Genomic DNA, 21,865 nt, shown 5'->3' with positions numbered 1-21,865 from the left:
GATGGTCGCTACTTCTTGAATATGCCACACCTCTTTGATCTCCTGTCTTAGGTTCGCGTACTTCCTGATTTTTTTCCCATGAGTTTTCTGCAGGTTGCCAGGGTTGAGTACCGCTATGTCAATCAGATAGGTAGCCCTTTCCTTCTTGTCCACAAGGGTTATGTCCGGTCTGTTGTGCGGGATTGTCCTATCCGTTATTATGGCGCGGTCACAGTACAGCTTGTGTGTTGGAGACTCTAGTACTGCCTGGGGTTCGTACTTGTAGTACGGTACACTTTCTTCGACCAACTGGTATTTCCTTGCTAGCTGCTGATGTATTATCCTGACTACGTGGTCGCGTCTATGAGTCTGGGTGATCACCTTGGAACCCGCGGTGATGTGTTGGATCGTTTCTGAGGCCAGGTGGCATCGCCGACATGTGTCGTCTGACATCCGGTCTCCTTTGCGATGTATTTTCTATAGTTTCTGGTGTTGATTACCTGATCTTGGATGGCGAGCATGAATCCTTCAGTCTTGGGGAAGAGCGTCCCGATCATGAGCCATGCATTGGAAGCAATTTTATCTGTGTGATCTTGATGGAGATCATTGTAGTGTCTGCCATGGAGTGTCTTCTCTGCCCATCTTTCTAGCTTCGTTTGTACGTGCCTGATGGGGGTAGACTCCTCGCTTAAGTTGAGTTGGGTATACCGCTTGTCTAGCTTCCTTATGGCCTGGTGGAGTCCTGCTGTGTGCTTCTGGAAGTAATCCTTCAGGTTAACTATCGCTGTCTTCTGTTGCTCAATGAGATCTATTAGACCCCTTCCTCCTTCTTCCCGGGCAATTGTCAGTCTCTCCACGGCTGATTTCGGGTGGTGTTGACGGCTCTTGGTCATCGTTGTCCTTGTCTTTCTCACGATATCCTCCAGCTCGGTGTTAGTCCAATCTATGACCCCGAAGGAGTATGTTAGCACTGGGACTGCATAGGTGTTTATGGCGTTAACTGTGTTCCCTCCATTCAGCTTTGCTTTCTGCAGGCTTCCGAGTCTCTGATGATATTTTTCGGTCAGGCAGGCCTTAATTTCCTTGTGCTGTAACTGCTGAGCCTGCATCATACCGAAGTATTTGTAGGCCTCTCCCTCTGCCATAGCTTCGATCTCTTTACCACTTTGCAGCTGGTAGTTTCGGTTGACTAATTTTCCCTGGAGCAATCCGTGGGTCTTGCATTTGTCTAGACCAAATTCTACCCTAATACCATTGTTGAATTCTTCGGTGATCTGGAGTAGTTGCGGAAGGTGCTTCTCGGTTCCCGCGTAACGCTTTATGTCATCCATGTACATCAGGTGGGTGAGGGTGTACAGGCTCGTCCTTCCTTTTTTGAGTTTATATGCTCAGGGCATCTCCCTGAAAGACTCGTCTCCTGATGGGTATTGGCCTGGTTGTTATGTTTTCGACCTTAATGGTGGTGCTCCATTTCGCCATCGTTTCTCCTCGGAAGTTTGTCACTATCGGACTAGATGTTCAACGCCTATATTAGCCAGTTATGAGGCACAGAGTCGAAGGCTTTGCGGTAATCGATGTAGGCTGTGTACATGTTGCGGTGCTTTTTTGTAGGCTTGCTCCATAATCACGGCATCTATGGTTAATTTTTCCTTGCATCCTTTGCTCAGCCGCTTCCATCCTTTCGCTGTTCGACCATTATGTTCTGGCTCTCAAGCAGTCTGATATTTTCCTGGTTATGCAGCTGGTCAGGAACTTGTACGTTGTTGGGAGGCAGGTGATTGGCCTATATGTCGCCGGTTTTCTTGTATCTTCGTCTTTAGGCTTCAGATATGTGATTCCTTGAGTGAGAAACTTCGGGATTGTCTCTGGGTGCCTTATCATTCTGGTGAACTGCTCTGCCAGGTGCTTGTGTGTGCAAATGAGCTTCTTATACCAGTAGTTGTGGACGTTATCTATTCCTGGAGTTGTACGTCCTTGGTTTTCTTGCGTTCTAGTTCTATCCAGGTGGCTCGGCTGTTATGTCTTACTTCCCTGCTCCATATGTTTCCCCAGAACTCCTCAATCGTCTTCTTCTCGGGTGATCCGTTCCCTTCTTTCCCGTCTTCTCCGAGATTCCTGTAGAAGCCTCTTTGGTCCTCATCGAAGATTCGGTTGTTTATTTTCCTCTGGGAGCTCTCTTTGTATCGCCGTAGTTTCTTGCTGAGTGCAAGGAGGTTCTGCTTCAATGTGTCCAAGTACTCTCCTATTCTCTGATTTTTTGTCTCATGTTTGCTGTGGACGCTGTCTTTCTTGAGGATGCTCTTCACTTTTCCAATTAATTTCTTACTCCTATTGCCCCGTTGGTACTGGGTCAATTGGCTTATCTTGACTCTTAATTCTTTTATTTTCTGCTGAAGTCTTCTTTCCCAAGCTGGTGGTTCCTTCTGTTTTCGGTTCTTCTGTTGCTGGTCTCTCGCTTCTCTTCCATTAATCCTCGTGGCTGCTACCGCAGCACAATACACGGTTGTGTGGATGGCCTCCAGTGTTGCACCATTGCTGCCGAGATAATGCGGTATTATGTGCCGATTCAGGTGTTCTGTGACACAGAGGCCGAATGACGTGACGTGAGCGGTATCACGTGAGTCTTTGTGGGGTCCATCCTTCGAATTCTGTTAGGGCCTTCTTACACTCGTCCTCTCTTCTGGATATGAGGAAACAGACATGCCCTTATCTGTTTCCACTTCAGCTGCTGTGGGTTGTATTTCCTCTTGCTCTTCCTCCCCTGGTTCGGTGGTGGTATGTTCTTCCTCCTCTGGTTCCATATTCTTTATCCTTTGTAGTTGATCGCTCACGTCCTGCTTGATTTTTTCCAAGATTCCAGGAGCTATCAGGTTCTTCGTGACGATGGTCCTTCTCTGGTCCGCTGTTCGCTGTTCAGTGACCTGAACATCCGGGAATCGTTCCAGCCACTTGGTATATAGTCTCGCCCTGTAAATTGTAAGCTGTAGACCGATATGGTCTACAGCTTCGTTATTTCGTAGTAGGCTTGCATGATGTGTATATTCATTTCGATGCGTTGGCGTTTTCTCCCTTCCTTGGTGGTCACTAGCGCAGTTGCACAGGAAGCACTTCCAGTTGGTGGGCTGGATGGTCTTGCCCTTCTCTTGTGGTAGCCATATGGGGGACAGCGCCATTCGCTCCACTGTCTTCCTCGGGAGACCGTCTCTGATTTTCGAACTAACCCCTCTGCCTAAGGCCTGAACGCGAGTGACTTTATCCTGCGCCACACTCGATGCAGTATGATAAATATTTCTCTGCGACATCATCCATTATTGGAGGTGGACCTGTTTAGCTTCGGCTTATGTCCAGTGGTAGTTCTCGCGAGTGACGCCAGATGGCCCCACAATCTGGCTTAGTCGCCACTCCGACCTTGCGGTAGGTAGGTCCCTTGGAGCAACTTTCAGGATGTTTATTTATTTTATTAATTTTTTATTACTATTAATTATTATTATTTATTACTATTATTAGTGCCGGTCTCCCAGCGTGATGGTGCCGCCTTAGCTTCCGCCAAGGCAGCATTCGAACCCGGGTCCATCAGGCTGGTAGTCCAGTGTCGTAACCACTGGGCCATTGCGTTCATTATTATTATTATTATTATTTATTTATTTTTAATCCCTTCACTCTAATCAAGTCTGAATCTGTAGTACAAGCACAGTGGTATCGTCACCGTCCTCCCCACACTGGGTGGATAAGGCTGGGGTTCGAATTCCGTCGATGAAGCAAGGAACATTTATGAGGTTTTTTTTACTCTGTGGCTAAGTTAATCGGTCTCAGGCGTAGATAGCAGATTTTACCCCCTGAAAACTTGGGTGTTAGTCCACCAAAGCAGGCAAATCGACCAGAGAACACATGCAATTTACAGACACAATATATATGGGTAGTTGAAAGTGACTTTACGGGTGACCCTAATATAAAAGTTTAGTTGTCTTTTTTTCTTTTTTATTTTGACCCAAAGAAAGAAAAAGAGAAATGCCGGAATCTTCTTACCAAGTGTTGGTAATCCAGGTGGTCCTTGTCTACCAAAGGTACTGTTACTCAACCGTTTATACCTGACATTTCATCTACCGATTCTAACATTGTGGAGAAATATAGAAATGATTCTTTCCCGGTCTTTGCACATCATACTTAATAACAGAACACGGATCACTGAATCTGAAGCTACTACAGTTTAATCTCACCTCTATAGATTCTTGCTTATTTGGTGGCATCGAGAACTGATGGCAACACGTGATTTATTCTTATCCAATCTACCAAGCCCTTTGGCGAAAACCTCAACTACATTTTTTTCCTGGAAATGAACATGATTTTATTGCAAATAAGGAATTTTGGAAATCTTCTAAGACTTTGCAAAAAGAAATCTTTAACAAACGGTGCCAGCTAACCGGCTTCCCTACTATCAGGATATCTGCCTTATAATTCAATTTTAATCTCTATAATATAGTTACCCGCCTGGGTAGCTATATCATAGAACTTATTATTGATTATGATATACTTACCTGCCTCAAACAGAACCTGTTATTGATTAACCTTCATATTTTACCCTACCTTAGTAAAGAACTAACCATCGTTGACTATATGTTTTTCCCTTCTTCGTGTGATTCTGGCATCAACCGATTGAGTCTTCTGTTTTGCCCTGTGTCTCCCTTACGAAGTCTACCTGAAATTTTATTACACAACAGCGGCTAACTAGGCTTTGCCTCCTGACGTTCTCCAACGACGAGACTCCTGGTTGCAATCATCGTCATGTAGCCTGGTCAGGCTATATGACGACTGCTGAATAAATCTATCTGTTCCATATCTCACTTCTCATTTCAGTGTTCCTGATGCCCTTTTTAAAAAGGTATTTTTACCATTCATATATTTTAGTTTTTTGTTATTTTATTTTTTTTATTTGTATGTATTTATTACTTTATGTTATTTTTTACTTTTTATTTATTACTGGATTTTTCCTCCAGTGTATGCAGGATTCTTACTTGTCACTTTCTTTTGAAAGTATGCATATTGTTGTGGCTCACCTCCTTGTGGCGTAGACGAGTACTAGGGAGCTGCCTTCCTGGTGATCGCTGTTCCTAGTAGCTAAGTGGCCAGGAACAACAGAACAACACACACACTTCACAGACATATTTTATTTTATTTTTTTATTTATTAACACACAACTGTATATACATTCTCAAGATACATATTAATCAATTTATATACAATGTTTATATACAGATTTTATATACATACTCATATATGAAAGACTACAGAAATGTACAGAAAGACTGTAGTCTTTCTGTACATTTGATTGTGTGTGTCCTGATATGAAGGGTGGCTCCTAGACATAAGCCCATCTCCACCTTTTACTCCTGTGAAAGCTCAGAACGTCTGCAAAACAGGCCTGAAAAAAGAGAGTTATGTCAGGCCATTTCGCCACCAGGGATTGACCAACATCTGGATCAACCATTCTCTGTGTGTGCTGTAATGCACAAATCCCGCACCTACCGGAAGTAGTGCTATACTGGTAGGTGCCAGCAATCCTTCCCCCAAGGCTGCCCAAACTTGGAAGCCAGCGAAAAAAAATAAAATAAATAAAATAAAATAAAATAAATAAATAAATAAAAAATAAATAAATAAAAAAATAATAATAAAAAAAAATTCCAACTAGGAACAATGTATACTAGTTGAAACAAAAACAACATTATACAATTATTTACATGTAAATAGCAAATACATACACTTAGAATGACATTAACTTAACAATAACACTTAGAAACATTAACACTTAGATTAACATTATCTCCACTTAGAGTCCATCCACAAATGCAAGCCTGCATTTGGGTATCCAGGAGCAGAAGATCATCTCGCACTGTAAAACATCCTATAAAGATGACATTACACGAAGTGTTCTGTCGTCAAATGTGCAGCACTTCCCTTAATTGGTATCCTGCAATAGATTTCTTAACTCCTGCCTTCTTTTAAAAACTTTGGCCGAGAATTCCTGAAGCAAAGCAAAGATGTCCCACCTCTGAACCAAGAGAGGTAAATTATTCTCCGTGAGGTTTGGTAACCTGTTTAGTAATTCCTGCCTGTCTGAAGTATACAGTCCGCATTCAAGGATGACATGTCTCCAAGATTCAACCTCACCGCACGAACAGTAGGGGTCAGGTTCTAATCCTCTTTCAAATAGTTTGGCCCTTAAGCCATGTCCAGTGATTAAGTAACTCGTGGTCATGGTGGGAGCAAACCAAGAAGACACCCTCCTGTCCATTGCAAAGCTTACGGCTGGAATGAAGCCTCTTGTAATGGTTCCATACTCACTCAAATCCCAACGTTGCTGCAAGCAATTCACAAGCTCACCCCAAATTCTATGTTTTTCCTCCTTTATGTTGTTATTTGGATTAGAGGTGATATTCAATACCTCGGAAAATAATGTGTAAATCCAAGGGGATGGTACCTGCAATAACCTGTAAGGCATTTGTCGACACTGTCCTGGGAGCGCGTATAACTGTAAGCAGCATTGTACGTTGCAGGGACAGAAGCTTGGCTTTAGTTGTAACCTTGGTAGCAGCCGCAAACCAAATACCAGCACCATAAACTACAATGGGAAGAAATATCGTCTTGTAGTACAATACCAGAGTTTTTTTGGATAAACCCCATTCCTTGCGGGAAATTCTAACAACTGCAGCTACGAACTTTTTGATTTTTTCATTGATTTTAGTGACATGTACATGAAACCTGAGACGATCATCTAAAGTTAAACCCAAATACTTGGTGTTCTGTACATATGGAATTTGAGTACCATATAGGGTTACCTTTGGCGGCCTTCCATAATCGAAGTGGTGTTTAAACACCATGAAATTGGTCTTGGTGACAGAAATCTTTAGTTTATTCAAACCTGCCCATGCCACTAAATTATTCAAAACTGACTGAATTTTTTGTTCGAGAATTTGTCTTGATCCTCCCTGCACTGCCACCACCAAGTCATTGTATATGCAACTTTGATGAACTCATCGCTATCCTTCGTGAGCCACTGGTCTAGCACTGCATTCCAAAAGAGAGGTCCCAAGACTGAACCCTGAGGGCATCCTCTTGAAACGGTAGTCGTGTATGATAAATGCTTTGAACAGGTAGTCATCACACTTTGCCAGTTGCAATGACCTGAGAGCACTCTCCCACCAAAGGGAATCGAAAGCGCCCTCAAAGTCAATAAAAACAGCAAGAACATATTTGCTGTTTGTCTCCTGAATGTAAGTCAGCAAGGTTGAGATTGCGTTCTCAGTGAAACGTCCTTTTTTAATCCAAACTGGCAATCAGAGGAGAGTTTATGTTCTGTAAATAATTTTAAAATCCTTAGGGCAATCATCCTTTCAAATAATTTGCCAAGACTGGCCAATAAAGAGATTGGCCTGTATGCTCTGGGGTTTGTGTTTGGCTTTCCCGGTTTATGCAAGATTTTTAAGATTGCAAGCTTCCATTCAAGAGGGAAAAGCCCTTCTAGCAAGCATTTATTAAATAAGTTTAATAAAATCTCAGGGAAGAATTCATAAAATTTTTCAATTACTTGATTCTCAATGAGGTCAATGCCAGGACATTTTTTATGGTTCAATTTAGCTACTGCAGCTCCTAGCTCAAGCATATTAAAAATGGCAATTTCAGTTGTCCCCTTATATTCCCGATTAATGCGTCTAATTTCCGCTTGGTCAGGGCTGTCCATATACGGCAAGTCTTCCGGAAATAGGCTACTCGACATAACATCATACTCATATCTGGCCATTTTACGGATTTTTGTATTCATCACAGCGTGCCATGGCGGAGTTGAACTAGCGTTTAGGTGCCGCCGCACATAAGACACAACATAAAACACAACAATTCTTTCTGGGACAGGATTTTGCTGCCTTCTATTTTTGCTAGAGATGAATCTTATGCTGGTATCTTGGGTTGGGCTCCCAGTGGTATGGGACATTTATGGCGTCCACTGATATTGCACTGCCGCCAGTAGATGCTGGATACCTGGGTTTTTCGCCACAAGTACGAATAAAACTTGCCCGCCTCCTCGTTGGCTGGTGCCGGGCTGCCTACGAGGTGCTCTCTGTTTCCTAGTGGCTTAGTGGGCAAGCAGAGATAGTTAGTAACCTCGGTTCAGACTTAGTTGTGGCCCACCTTCTCGTAGTGTAGATGGGTGCTAGGCAGGCTTTCCAGATAATTGTCTTTCTGGTGTGGCCAGAAACAATATAACACACATAACATTATACATTCTGGCTGTTCGATTCCGTATCGTGACAGAGTACAATGGGGTCAATGGGGGAGTTGAACCAACGTTCTAGCGCAGTCCTACTTATGATAATATTCATGTCTTTATCTCTCTCTCTCTCTCTCTCTCTCTCTCTTTCTCTCTCTCTCTCTCTCTCTCTCTCTCTCTCTCTCTCTCTCTCTCTCTCTCTCTCTCTCTCTCTCTCTCTCTAAAAGAAAAAAATATATATTCAATTTGTGACAGCTTTTGCCAGTCAAGGAAACACATCGACTTACTAGCTTTCAGCAGTTCTCACTTCTGGAAGAAAATTTTCTTTCATTCATTCTAGTTTTTCATTTCTGGAAACCCTGCAAACTTTGAAATGAAACCCCGAAACACTGAAAACTCTGCTAAACCTGGAAAGAAAATATACTAGTTTCACTAGTTTTTAACGTTTTTCTTCTTTTTCTGTCATTATCATCATCATCAGTAATTCAATATCGTGACTGGGCAGTTCCTCTGATGAGCTGTTCCACCTTTGTCTCTTCTGTGCCGTTTGTTTTAGTTCCTCAAAATTTAGAAGTCCTTTTCTGTATGGAATTTATTTTACTGTTTTAAAATTTTTAAACTACATTCCCCTCTCTAATTGGTGTTAACAAGAATATTTATTGTATTTTACTGCCGATCTCTGAAAAAAAGGCCCGTTATACTTTAAAACTGTGCTTGCTTATCACTTACATTAGTGTTTCTTGGGGTCCCAGTACGTTTGATATCAATATCGAATGTACATGTTTTTCCCGACTAATCACATTCAAGAATTGTCAGTGTAGCGGGTGAAAATAATCTATGTAATACGAGAGCTGGACTTTTAGAAGTACTTGTGTTTAATTCCTGTTTAATAAATAAAAAGTTGAAATATGACCTTCAGAATTACTTGGTATCCAGCTAAATTTAAATGAAGATCCTAAAATAGCATCTGGCAGACCAGGTGGGACACCACCGCACTTGGAGCGACGACAAGAAAATTCCTGCTGATGTGACCTTCTTACTCTCTAAATCGGTTAAAACCTGGTGCTTTTTAACTATGGAAACTTCCTTTCTGGTAACTGGACATGGCTCTCTCAATCAAAAACTCTTTCAGTTTCGCTTGCATCACACCCATCTCTGCAGCTGCGGGAATACAGAAGATTGGAGTCACCTGCTCTTTAACTGTGCAATCTACGAGGATCTTAGGGTGAAGCTCAGAACTGACGTTCCAGATCTCTCTCCGGGACAAGAGGAAATGCTTCTGCATAATAAGAATTATCTCTCAGCTCTTCAGAACTTTGCCTCCGAGGTGTTTGCTCGCAGAAAAAGAATCAACGCCAGATTAGCGCACCAAAACAATCCACCAAATACAACTGTGTAAGCGGGACAATAGTTTGCTTCTCTGATTTATTTTCTTCTATGATTCATGTTTGCATGAATTGTCATTGCACTAATCCTAACGGTCATCAGTTCCACATCTGAATTATTCTAGATACCAGAGTATTTATTGAAGACTACCCCTTTTTTTTTTTCTCTCACCAGCGCCATTTTTTATATATTTTTTTTATATCTTATCAGTCCCAGAATCTTCTTTTTTTTTTTTTACTATTAGTCTATTATTATTTTATTTTATTCTTTTATTTATTATTATTATTATTTTTTTTATCCCAATGTGTCTTTTTTTTTTTTCTCGCTAATGATTTTTTTTAAACCAGCACCACTGGTTGTGTTTATTTTATTATTATCATTATTATTATTTTTTATTATTTTTTTATTTTTTATTATTATTATTTTTTATTTTTTATTATTATTATTTTTTTATTTTTTATTATTATTTTTTTTTATTTATTTATTACTTATTTATTTTTTCTTCTCTCTCGCTCCTTTCTTTTTCCTCTGGAATGGGCCCCCGGAGGAATCTGGCCAACCTTTTGGCAACATCAGGTGGGTCAGAGTCTCTTTTGAGACATTACGTGCTCTACTAGAACTGGCCCACCTTCCCGTGGTGTGGACGAGTACCCAGAATCATCTGTCCAGGTGACTGATGCTTCTGGGTAGACAAGTGGCCAGAACATAACAACAGAACACACACCCACACAATACTTGGAGAATGCTCAGAACGAATTGCCAAATCGCAGATCGGATAACAACTCTCTCTGTAGAAAAAATATTTAAGAGCGGGGAGGCTGGGGAATCATTGGTTGCTCTATGAATAAAATAAAATAAATTTATGAATTTTCTGTTCATACTCCTGAGTGATCGGATAAGATCAGACGAGTTTACAAGATCGAGAGAGAATACAAGAATATTTTCGTATTTTACTGGTCATGCTGAGCTATTGTAGGTGGTGCTACAATCAATGTCATCGCGACATCTAAACAAATTAGCCGTTACGGCGGACAATAAAGGCAATGATGTGGTAGTGTAATGCATGATATAACGTTGCTACACGCCAGCGCCAACTCAGCCGTACCATCCGTACAACGCAGCCTTGGACACCAGCTTCAGCTGCAGTGGTACGGATGGGAACAGTTGCAACACCCAGGCTACAGTACTGTTCTGTGACTACCACATATTCACACTCCTCAAAAGATGCTCAAAGTCGTCTCTTTCGTTGAAAAAACTACGGTGGTTTTTCCTGTGTCACTCATTGGTTTCACCAATAATCAGTGGAATTCTATGCCAAGGGTGTAACTTGCCTCGTAGTATGATGAAACCGATGTTCCAACCCCCTGGAGTTTACTTTCTCCAGATGCATCTCTGAACTGTTTATTCCAAAACACTGCAGTATGTTCAACTTTAACGACTCTTATAAATTGAGATTATTATATTTTAATGGTAATTTTAATTAAATAATGTTAATAATTATTAAAGAAATGAATTTATGATTTTATTTAATTACTCATTAGAAAAATAAAATCGCAGTTATATTATAATATAACTAATTAATGAATTAATTAGTTTACAAATTAATTAATACTTTAATTAATTTTAATAGTGTTTAAAAATAAAGTAATATATGGGCAGAACAAACCTTTCCTTCACAACATGTTGCACTGGTTTTGCATTGAAACAAATGACATCTTTTTTGTGGTCGTTTGTTTTGAAAGACTAATCTACCATTTATCACTTAGAGATTTATACCCCGAAAGGCTTCTAAGTATCCAAATAATAATCACAAATGAAATATAAACTTCTTATTCTTCCGAAAATAAGACGTCCTATTTCAACAGAAAACTGATCGTTGCCTTATGCGAGGAGTAAACCGAGATTCAGTCTCCATGTGCAGTTTATTAGAAAGTGTTTTCTAGGTTTATTAATTCGTTAAAAGTCCATGGGGGTCATCACTCAACATTAAAAATTTATTGGATTTTTTCATTTAGTGTCCCAGTAAGTGTTGCAACATAGTGTATTTTCCTTATATATTTTCCTTTTATAGTTATACAGAAGATGGACCAAAGAATTGAAATTTAATATGATCAGAATTGTATTTGAATACGGGTTTCTTAAATAGCTAGTAAGGTAAAATAAATATTTTTTAAATCAAAGGTAATTTATGAAATATCTCACTTTATTTGCTTTATTTTTCATTTTATAAACGTTTTACTTTAGGGTTCAATCTTTAAATACAGTATATGAAAAGCCATTCCTATTATTTTAATCACCATTTATCAATGTCGTATTGTTGGGTTGTAAAAAGTACATTAGTCTGTTGAAATAATAGTTTTATTTTATGTCAATATTTCCATGGGTCTGTTTCCAAAATATTTTATAATCAGAAAGACAAAGGGGGGTGGGGAGAAGCAACCAGCTTGATATGTAAGCAGAGTTTACATTCTTTAATTTTACTCTGACTTCTGGACATTTTCATCGCCATCCAGCGTGTACAAAATATTTTAATTTTTGTCCTTTTTGAGGCTTTTTGCATACATGCTTCTGGAATCAGTTGGGAAAACCTGAGATCTAAATAATGGTAATGAAAGTATTACCTCCTGTATTTGATGATCCGAAAACCGAGGATTTAAATACTTCTCTGTTGAAGAAACCGTATGCTTTTCAAGACTGTCAGCATTTCTTGTCTTTCTAAGATTTTTCTCTTTTACCTTACCGATTTCTGATTTTGCGGAACCAATGTGGTCAATGTTTTGATGATTTTCTTCTGAATTTGAGCCATTTGGAGTCTTATAAGCGGCATTATTTGCCCGCTTTCGTCTACCAAAATGCAGGAATGAAGGATTTTCGTCTTTTATAAATGAAGATTTTTTTTGGGTTTTCATTCTTTCGTCAAGATTTCGGTTTTCACTGTTCAGTACCTGAGAAAACGGTCGCGATCCAATTGGGGCTGTATCCATTGTGAATCGATTCTGCAAAGTGGGACGTTTCCCGGAGTCGACAATTGAATGGTAAAGTTCAATTTCGTGTTTATTGGGCCAAAATTCTGATGTTATATAATCTCGTTTTCGATTCAAAATATAAAAATAATTACCACGACTAGTATATAGATTGTATTCATTATCTTGATCATACGCTTTATCTGAATTTACGCCAAGTTTGGTATATGAACTGCCAAATGGATCACTCTTTGGGTTGCAATGCCGAAACACAACAGTAGCATCTGGAACATTTCGTTTAATTTGATTTCTTGCTTTCTCCGTGTTTGTATCTTGGAATGAAGGCTTCAGAAAGGATATCATGGAATTGCTGCTGTCACTTTTATCTTCTAGGCATCTCAGCATTTCTCTTGGTACGTTTGTGTCAGGTCGCATGATATTAATCTTCTTTGGCTTCATAGGAAATATGTTTAATTCATTATTAAAATGGCGGCCATTTTGATTTTGAAGGATTCGCTTTCCAAAATGCATAAGGGAATGATCACTCCAACTTTCCTCCTCCCTTTTCTTGAAAGAAAGCGGATTTCTTTTGTCGTCTGTTTGGAAGCCAAGTAGCTTTCGTTTATTATATTGCGCTGATGGATTATTCATGTGTACCGTTTCTTCCTCCTCCTCGTCATCATCATCATCATCATCTCTTCCGCTAAAAGACTGTGAAGTACCAATTTTGTTTTGTGGGTTAATTTCCATTCGTTTACCGAAGTGCATAAGGGAATGATCAAATGGCAATGCATTGCCACTTTTCTTATTGAATGAGAACTTGGGAGATTCATATTTCGAGAAAACCTGTTTTCTCTTTCCAAAGTGCATTAAAAAGTGATCATCCCAACCTCCATCATCGCCTCTTCTACCAATACTGTGGTCATCCTTGAACTGTGCACCAGGTGGCTGCCGTTTTCCAAAATGAAGCAAGGAGTGGTCCATCCATCCTCTGTCGTCATCTCTTCTATTAACGAAAACCTCTGGCATCTGGTTATTAAATGGATGTCTTTTTCCAAAGTGCATTAGAGAGTGGTCCATCCATTTTTCTTGACCATTTCTTTTATCAAATGATGGGAAAATTAATTTCCGTGATTTTAAATAATCAGAGAATCGCGGATTGTTAAACTGCATAAGAAATTGGAGGTCATATCCGTTTCCATTGTTTTTTTCTTTGAAAGATGGAAAAGTGATTTGTGTTTTTGGCTTAGTGTCCAATGGTTGTCGTTTTCCAAAATGCATAAGTGAATGATCTGCCCACATTTGACGATCATTTCGTCTACCAAAGGTACGAAGATCAGTCGGTCCTATAAACTCCCTTCCTGTGTGAATCTTTTTCCTGTCACTTTTCAGAGCGTTGGTATACACGTTCCTTAATAATCTATAGAAGAGGTTGCCATCTGGAGATACAAGCATTTTGTTTTCAGAACTGAATGTCCTCCTAAGATTGGCTCTTTTGCCGAAGTGCATTATTCTGTGTCCGCGTTTCCAAGGGTCATCGTCGAGCAACTCAGGTAAAACCCAACGACGCGATCTTTCTGATCTTCCATTTACTGAGTTTTGATCTAAGCTGACATCTGGAGTTGCAGCAGCGCTGAATGTATCTGTAAGAACAATAAAATAAAATCAATAAGCGAAATAAAAACGTTATTCACATAATTTGATTTTATGGATAAAATTTAGACTGCGGTGTATTGAAATATAGGATAATTTACCGACAGTAATAATTCGAGTTTTTTTTTTTTTTGGTTCAATTTATAAACATTACCCTTATTAATAACAAGCAGACAAATAGCCCTATTTACCACACATACACACGATCACGAACACACGCACGCGTGAACGATATAATTATAGTTCAAGAAATGTAACAGTTAAATAATAACTTAACTAAATTATAACTTAACTTAACTTAACTAAAATAATAACTTAACTTAACTTATCTTACAGTTGTTGAGAAGGGCAGGCGAAAGCGATTATTTCGATGAGAGAGCAATTCGTTTTTTTCCTGTAAAACCTTTTGTAAAAAAGGTCAAGCTGAAAAATCTTTTTTATATTTTTGCTGATATATATACTGTATAAATCAGAAAATCGGATTACGGTGCTTATTTGTGGCTTTCGTCGTCGTAGGCAGGGTGAAATGGCTGGTGGGTTACGCCGTACGAGAAATAGATGTATGAGAGAGCATCAATGACAAAGTAGTAGAGGACTTCGTCCGTGCGTCAGCGCATACGATGTCTGTAGTAGGTAAAAAAAAAAAAATAAATAATAAAAAAATAACAATCTGGGTGGGAAGAAAAGTTTCACTACGACCGGCAGATGTGGGAAACCACCGGTGGCGCCTGACCCTTATTACTATGCCACTACGACCGGTACCACAGATGTCTGGTTCGAAATATGAGCAAAAATTGGAAGGCAGTTTCCAAACCTTCAGTACCGGACGATAAGAATCCTTTTTCACCACCACATCACTCAGGATAATGGGTCTCCCAGATGTATGGCAATCCACAAGCTTCTCGTACGTGAGTGAGAAAAGCAGACGAATTCTTCCTTATTGGTGCTAGTAGCCACGGACACTGAAAACATCTAATATGGCCAGGAGAAGAATCGCAGTCACATTGCTTAGAACTGATGTTAGTGCTAAACAATGCCACGAAACAATACCTCGTCGTCTTCCTCATGCCTTCATAGTACGTGTATACTATCGTTGTCCTGAAGAGTGTATCTGAACATTCTTTAAGACTAGGCTCATCTTATAATACTCACGTTGTATTGAATTATTCCAAGACGACAATATCACAGCCAACAAGATACGATTATGCAGTAATGATGTGCAGCGTCTGTCATAGCTCGCAGTCACGGAACATGAATCCTAACGAGAATCTGTGAAATCATGTGAAACGAGGAATCCGAGATGGGGGTCTAAAGGATCCCAATGCTATTCTCGAACAGAAATGGAAGAGCATCACCTGGGACACTAGAGTCCGCGTTGAGTCCAGGACACATGGGATCGTCCCTGCTATCGCCATTTTATCTGCTTTTTTTTAATACGGTGAATAAATACTCCAAGCATAACATTAAGCAGGTAATGCATAAGTATTATGCTCTTCTTAAGCTTTCTTAAGTTAAATTTTATTAAATTCACTTAAGTTAAACATTTCTTTAAGGATCTTAATTTATTCGAACTGCATCTTATTATATTACTAACTTGTAGTCTAAAAGATCCATCTGACGTAACAGAGATCCACATTCTGTGTTCAGATGAATAAACAAAAAAAAAAAAAAAAAAAAATCCAAAGATCTTTTATTCATTGATTCTGTTTATAGGTTTTTATTTATTTTATTTATTTATTCATTCAGATGATTGCAAGTTACAATCGCCCCTTGTACGGCGTTCAAGCCAGAGGGGTATATTTATAATGCAAAGAATAAATTTACAAAAATATTTACAGTTTAGAAATAAAGGAAATATATATATATTAATACAAAAAATTGTTCTTTATTTCTGGGTGTATTCACAGAGGAGCATTCGCAGCACTAAAACATTATTAACTTTGGACTCGAACGCCTTGATGAGAGCATAACTCAGTAACTAGAAGGCGATGGGTTCCAGCTAGTAGTGTTGTGACTCTGTTTTGTTGGTAGGTAGTCTTCCTGTAGGCTTTATTGGAGCACAGTTTTTCACAGTTAACCTGAAAATGGTTCAGAGTTCCTATGGTATTTAGTGGAAATATCCTGTTTAAACTTTTCAAGGAGATTAGATTGGAGCGAAGTGACCTAATTTGCAGACTGTGTGATTGTCTCTGACTTCGTGGGTGCGAGATGATGCCTGTTAGTACTGGCGCACCATATCTACCTGTCAATAGCTTGAGCAGGATATGAATATTTGTCCAAGTGACAATAAACATTCAAGGTGTCCACTCCATATTTGCATACAAAATGACCCTGGATACATTGATATTGATTTGATATTTATTACTTAAAGCGGTCCCAGCCAACCAATGACAACCCCGCTGTCGGTTACACATAATTTAGCAGTACTCTTATATACTCCCTCTCCTGTTTGCCCAAGTACAGGGAGGGAAAAAACCTGCCATGACCAAAAAGATTGATATGACAAATTGAAAATAATCAAATTACATAAAAAATGAAATATACATAAAATTAAATTTCAGACAAAGTCCAAACTTCATTGGAAAGATCTGCATCTGTTCACAGTCTGCTGGAAAGCCAGCAGCGCTAGGAGCTGCCGAGAAGAGAAATACCAGCGCCAGGAGCTGCCGAGAGCAGAAATTCCAGCACAAGGAGCTGCCGAGAACAGAAATGCTAGCACAAGGAGCTGGAGCTGCAGTGGATATAGCAGACTCAAGCCTCCACGATTTCACAGAACTTTACGTAATTGAGCACAAGGAGCTGGAGTTGCAGTGGATATAGTAGACTCACGCCTCCACGATTTCACAGAATTCTAGGTAATTCGGCATACACCATACCGCATTACAAATCCAAGGCTCCCAGATGCAGAAGAGTCTTCCGCCTAAGAAATATTGCAGTTGCAAAGGCTTGGAAAGCCAAGAAGTTCTCCTGTTTATCAACTAGAATTGTCTCGCAGCCTTCTGCCATAAGATTGAGATTACTAACCCGAGATACCAATTCAATTCGTATATCGCAGTACTCCTCACAGTTGTACATAATATGTTCCCATGATTCTCTTTCACCACAATGGCAACTAGATCTTTCATTAATTCCTAAATCATGCTACTTTGCATTAATCGAACCATGACCAGTTAATAAGAATATAGTTTGTAAGTTTGGGGCAAACCATTTGAATTTTATCGAGGCTGCATTTCTTAAATCTGGGAAATATTTTTGTGTAATCTGTCCTTTATCACAAACACTCCAACGCTCTTGCCAGACTTTTACCAAAGCATCCCAGATTCTTGTCCTTTCCTTCTTGGGATCTGCCAAAATGTCCACCTGTATATTCAGAAAAGAACAGGGAATGCCACGGCGGATGAAGTAAGCCAATGCACAATACAATAAATGCAGATCAATAGGCAATTTTACAGTCACAATCTGCAAAGCTGGGGTCGACACAGTTCTGCATGTCATGCACATCCCAAGGAGCATTACCCTTTGAATGGAACTGAGCTTTCTAGTAAATATTTTTCCACTTACACGTTCAAACCAAATTGGTGCACTATACGTTACCATGGGGATAAATACACATTCATATAGAAAGTTCAGCGCCTTACCTTTTATTCCCCAGCCAACTCTAGTGATTCGAGTAATCATCCCAATAAATTTCCTCACATTTTCTGATAGATAAGTAACATGTGAGTTGAAAGTCAAAGATCCGTCAAACATAATGCCTAGATATTTTAATTGCCTTGCTCGACCCATTCATTCTAACAACCGGGGGTCTTCTACTCGAAAATTTATCCTTAAAGACCATTGTCCTTGTTTTGGTTCCTGATACAGTCCGTTTATGTAACCTACACCAGTTATTAAGTTCAAACGAAACCTGCTGTGACCTGGTTTCTAGTTGCATCCGTGTATTTCCTTTAATAAGCAACACTAGATCATCGGCATATGCCACCATCTCTGTATGCTCGAAGTCCCTACGCAACGAGTCCTCCAAAACTAGGTTACACATTAGTGGTCCAAAAACCGATCCTTGTGGGCATCCCCTGGTCAGCTCTCGTACAATAGAATCAACCGACGACTTAACAATCACTGTACGGTTCGTGAAGTAGTCTTTTACCACCCTAAAGATCTTAGTTGAACAGCCTACAAGTCTCAAAATCATAAGAACGCTGCTCCATAGAATGGAGTCAAAAGCTCTCTCAAAGTCAATAAAGATTCTAAGGAGATACTTACTGTTCGAGCCTAATATATAGTTTCGCAATGCCCGAAGCGCATCTTCTGTTCCATGACCTGGAGTAAAACCATATTGTCTGCCAGACCAGCCTAAGTTTTTTTCAGTATAGTCAGTAATCCGTCTCGCCAGCATCCTTTCAAACACCTTTCCTAATCCAGGGAGGAGGGCAATAAGTCGATAAGATCGTGGCCTAGATGGTCCCTTCAGTATCAGCTTTAATAGGGCATCCTTCCATGGTGATGGAAAGGCTCCGTCACGCAGGCAGCTATTAAAAGCTTCAAGAAGGATCCCTGGTATCAGTCGATGAGCCCGTTTAATGACCTCTCCTTCTATGAGATCCATTTCTGGGCATTCGTTGTTCCTTATGCGTTGTACTGCATCACAGAGTTCAATCAGGCTAAAGGGATCCTCGTCATGTACCCCAGAGTAAGCATAATTAAGCCTTTTCATCAACATCTGTTCCTCATCGTCTTGCTCAGAAATAGTATCTCCAATCAGATGATCCAAAATCGCAGACATACTTTCTCTCCAACTCGTACTTTCCTGGTCAACACCTTCAATAGAGTATGCTGTAATTCCATTATATATATTTTAGTCTTGCCAGTACATAGCTTATATAAAATTCCACATGGGTTCTCATTGCCCACTGTTCTAACCAACGTTCTCCAGGCAGTTAATTTTGATTTAAATATCATACGCACGTATGCACTCCGTTTCCTCTGATACTCTACTTTAAGTACATTAACTTCCTCCTCCCCATTGTTACGCTTACTTCTTTGTTACCTTTTCCACGTTTTATGAACCTGCTTCCGAAGTTGTCTTAACTCACCAGACCATCATTTAACTGGAATCCTATTACAGTTCTTTTGCTTCAATGATGTGATGGAAGCCTCAAAGAGAGAGCGCTGAAGTAACTCCACTGCATTCTCTCCAGACATCTGATTGAATGCCCAAATACCCAGATTCCCAAGTCGGACATGAATATATTCGTCAAGCCTATTCCACTTTGCATTTTCGATAGCAAATCGTTGTAACTGTTCCTGAGACGGAGCTAGTTTTTTTATGTCCCTGACAGAAAATACAATGGCCCGATGATCAGAGCAGACCCAGTCTGCTCTTAATAGCCAATCGTCCACGATACCAGCTGCCCTTACGTTACAGATTGTCAAGTCAATATTTGATTCTCCATTAACAGTGAAGAAAGTACTAAGTACTATCTAAACTTGGTAGATTTTGTCTAAACAATCCACAACAAGCCAAGAATTCATCTAGTTGACGACCACGATCATTTGTAATTCTATCAAACCACGATGCTGATCTTGCGTTAGAATCCGTCGCAAATATTACTGAATTACTACCCAAGCGATTGTGAACCAGTTCCATGTACCTGATGTAGAAATTAATGTCTGTTGAATGATGACAATACATATAACATAGATAGAATGATGCAAGATCTGACTCTACCCCTATGCACACCATCTGTGAAGATCAAAACGAATTTATAACAGTAATAACTATGTCCTTATTAAACATTACAATTGCAGCTCTTAAGTCTAGTTCATTTGCACAGAGTACACGTGCTGAAAGTAGATATCCTGTAGGCCGACCTTTCACTATGGTTCCTGTATGCAGGCTATATCAATATTCTCTCTGCTGCACACTAGTCTAACTTCATCAGCCACCGATTTTGATCTCTAAGCATTAATCTGTAGTATACGTAGGTTACCATTCGATTTTGCATTGAACTGATTAAGAATTAAGTGGTTATCAATATTTCCCATTAACGTTATCAAATTTCCGTGCTCTTTCTTTGACCAACTTAAGTACATTCAAGTATTCTGGACACTGTTTACTCCTTACAGAATGATTTGCAGCTCGATTTTTTGCCTTACAATTGAAACAGATCGGTTGTTCTCGCTGATGAGTACAGAATGTGTAGGAGTGTCCTATACCTGCACAGTGACTGCAGACAGGGTCTGTGCGATAAACTGTTCTGGCTGTATGACCAAATGCCTGACAATTGTAGCACAAAGTAACTAAATGAAAGTCATTGAACTTATACGACATGAAGCCAATGAAAATCCTACCAGTAAAAAATGACTTCTAATACGCCTTGACACCTGGAGGACTCAATTATTTCCTGCTTTTGCTTTATTAATACTACAAAAACGGAAAATATCTCCATCTTCACTTCCTCTCTAGAGATGTTCATATTTAGTAAATTTTTGTTGTATAAGTCTTCTAATAGGTTTTCCTTGTTGATCGTTTTTTCCACATCATACAATATTATTTTTCACCCTGGCTCTTTTGGAGTCGAGAGAATCACGCCCAATCGTTTAATGCTCTCGCATTCCTTTACCTTTTATAGCTCCTTTCCTATTTGCATCTCCAATACCACACCATTATCCCTAACCTTCCGAAGCCTCCTTATCCTAATTTTCTTTAAGCTGCTTTTAAGCTCTTTAGTTACTACTAAACGCACCTCATCATCATTTTTCAATCTTGATCCCTCAGCTGCTTTCACTATCAGAACATGTCCTCCTGTCCCATCCAATGACGAGGAAGACAAGCACACCTGACTTTCCTTTCTGCCCTTAGTTTGCCCTCGTCCCTCGATGTTCACCTGATTGTGAGGTGTTCTATGCTGTATTACCTTACTATATAGTTCTCTTACCATATTATTATCTTTATTTTTCATTCCTTCAATTTTTTGTTTGTATTCCTCCAATTTCACCTCTAAGGATGTAATGTTATCCTTTAAGCATTTATTTTCTGCTCCCAACAAGGAAGCATTAAACAGTTCCTTAGTAAGCCGGTCTTCCTCTCAGTTGTTTTTCATTCACATCTAGTACCCTCTCTAAGCCAGTGACCTTCTCCTTTAGACGTTCATTTTCAATTCCAACATCATGTAGAGCACTTTCAAGTGTGCGCCATCTTGAAAGTACCCCATTTACAATCCTCATACCAACACTTTTTTTCTCCTGAAAAAGAAGTTCCTCCTGACCTTTGCGCAGGCAGAGAGAAAGCTTACTAAATGTTTTAAAAGATATTTTCTCAGCTAAATCTACAGGTTCCCTCACACGATCCAGGTAAAAATCCTCTTGATCTAGCATACTCTGTGTTTCATCGCATGGAGACAAACCAAGGGAAACAGTTGGTGTGCATTTCATCAACTTCTCCAAATTCCTATTGCCTTGGCTAAGTCAAGATCCTTCTGAACATTGTGCAGAGTATTTTTCAAGCTGTTACTTACTTTGGAACGTTGCACACGTTTACCTTTGGCACTTTTCCTAGGTTGAGGGGGATCTACTACATGACGACGTAGTCGTGCTCCGCGAGGTGGGGATGCCCTTTGAACTG

General features: G+C 39.7%; 1 protein-coding gene across 3 annotated transcripts in view; it reads right to left on the bottom strand.

The window, feature by feature from the left end:
* Nucleotides 1-12,008: 12,008 nt before the first annotated feature.
* Nucleotides 12,009-21,865, bottom strand: part of LOC150079182 (uncharacterized) — a 126,336-nt gene continuing 116,479 nt past the window's right edge. For all 3 annotated transcript variants that reach the window (XM_090382607.1, XM_090382609.1, XM_090382608.1), the window contains one exon: nt 12,009-14,231. In XM_090382607.1, the coding sequence (XP_090238733.1) occupies nt 12,154-14,231 (2,078 nt within the window). In that variant the 3' untranslated portion in view covers nt 12,009-12,153. The remainder of the gene's footprint in view (nt 14,232-21,865) is intronic.

Source organism: Mastigoproctus giganteus, chromosome 10 (genome assembly GCF_048544385.1).
Source record: "Mastigoproctus giganteus isolate SK-2022 chromosome 10, ASM4854438v1, whole genome shotgun sequence".
In the NCBI taxonomy this organism is placed as follows: Eukaryota; Metazoa; Arthropoda; class Arachnida; order Uropygi; family Thelyphonidae; genus Mastigoproctus; species Mastigoproctus giganteus.
Note: the sequence above shows the minus strand (reverse complement) of the source record. Positions and strands in the feature narration are given on the sequence as shown.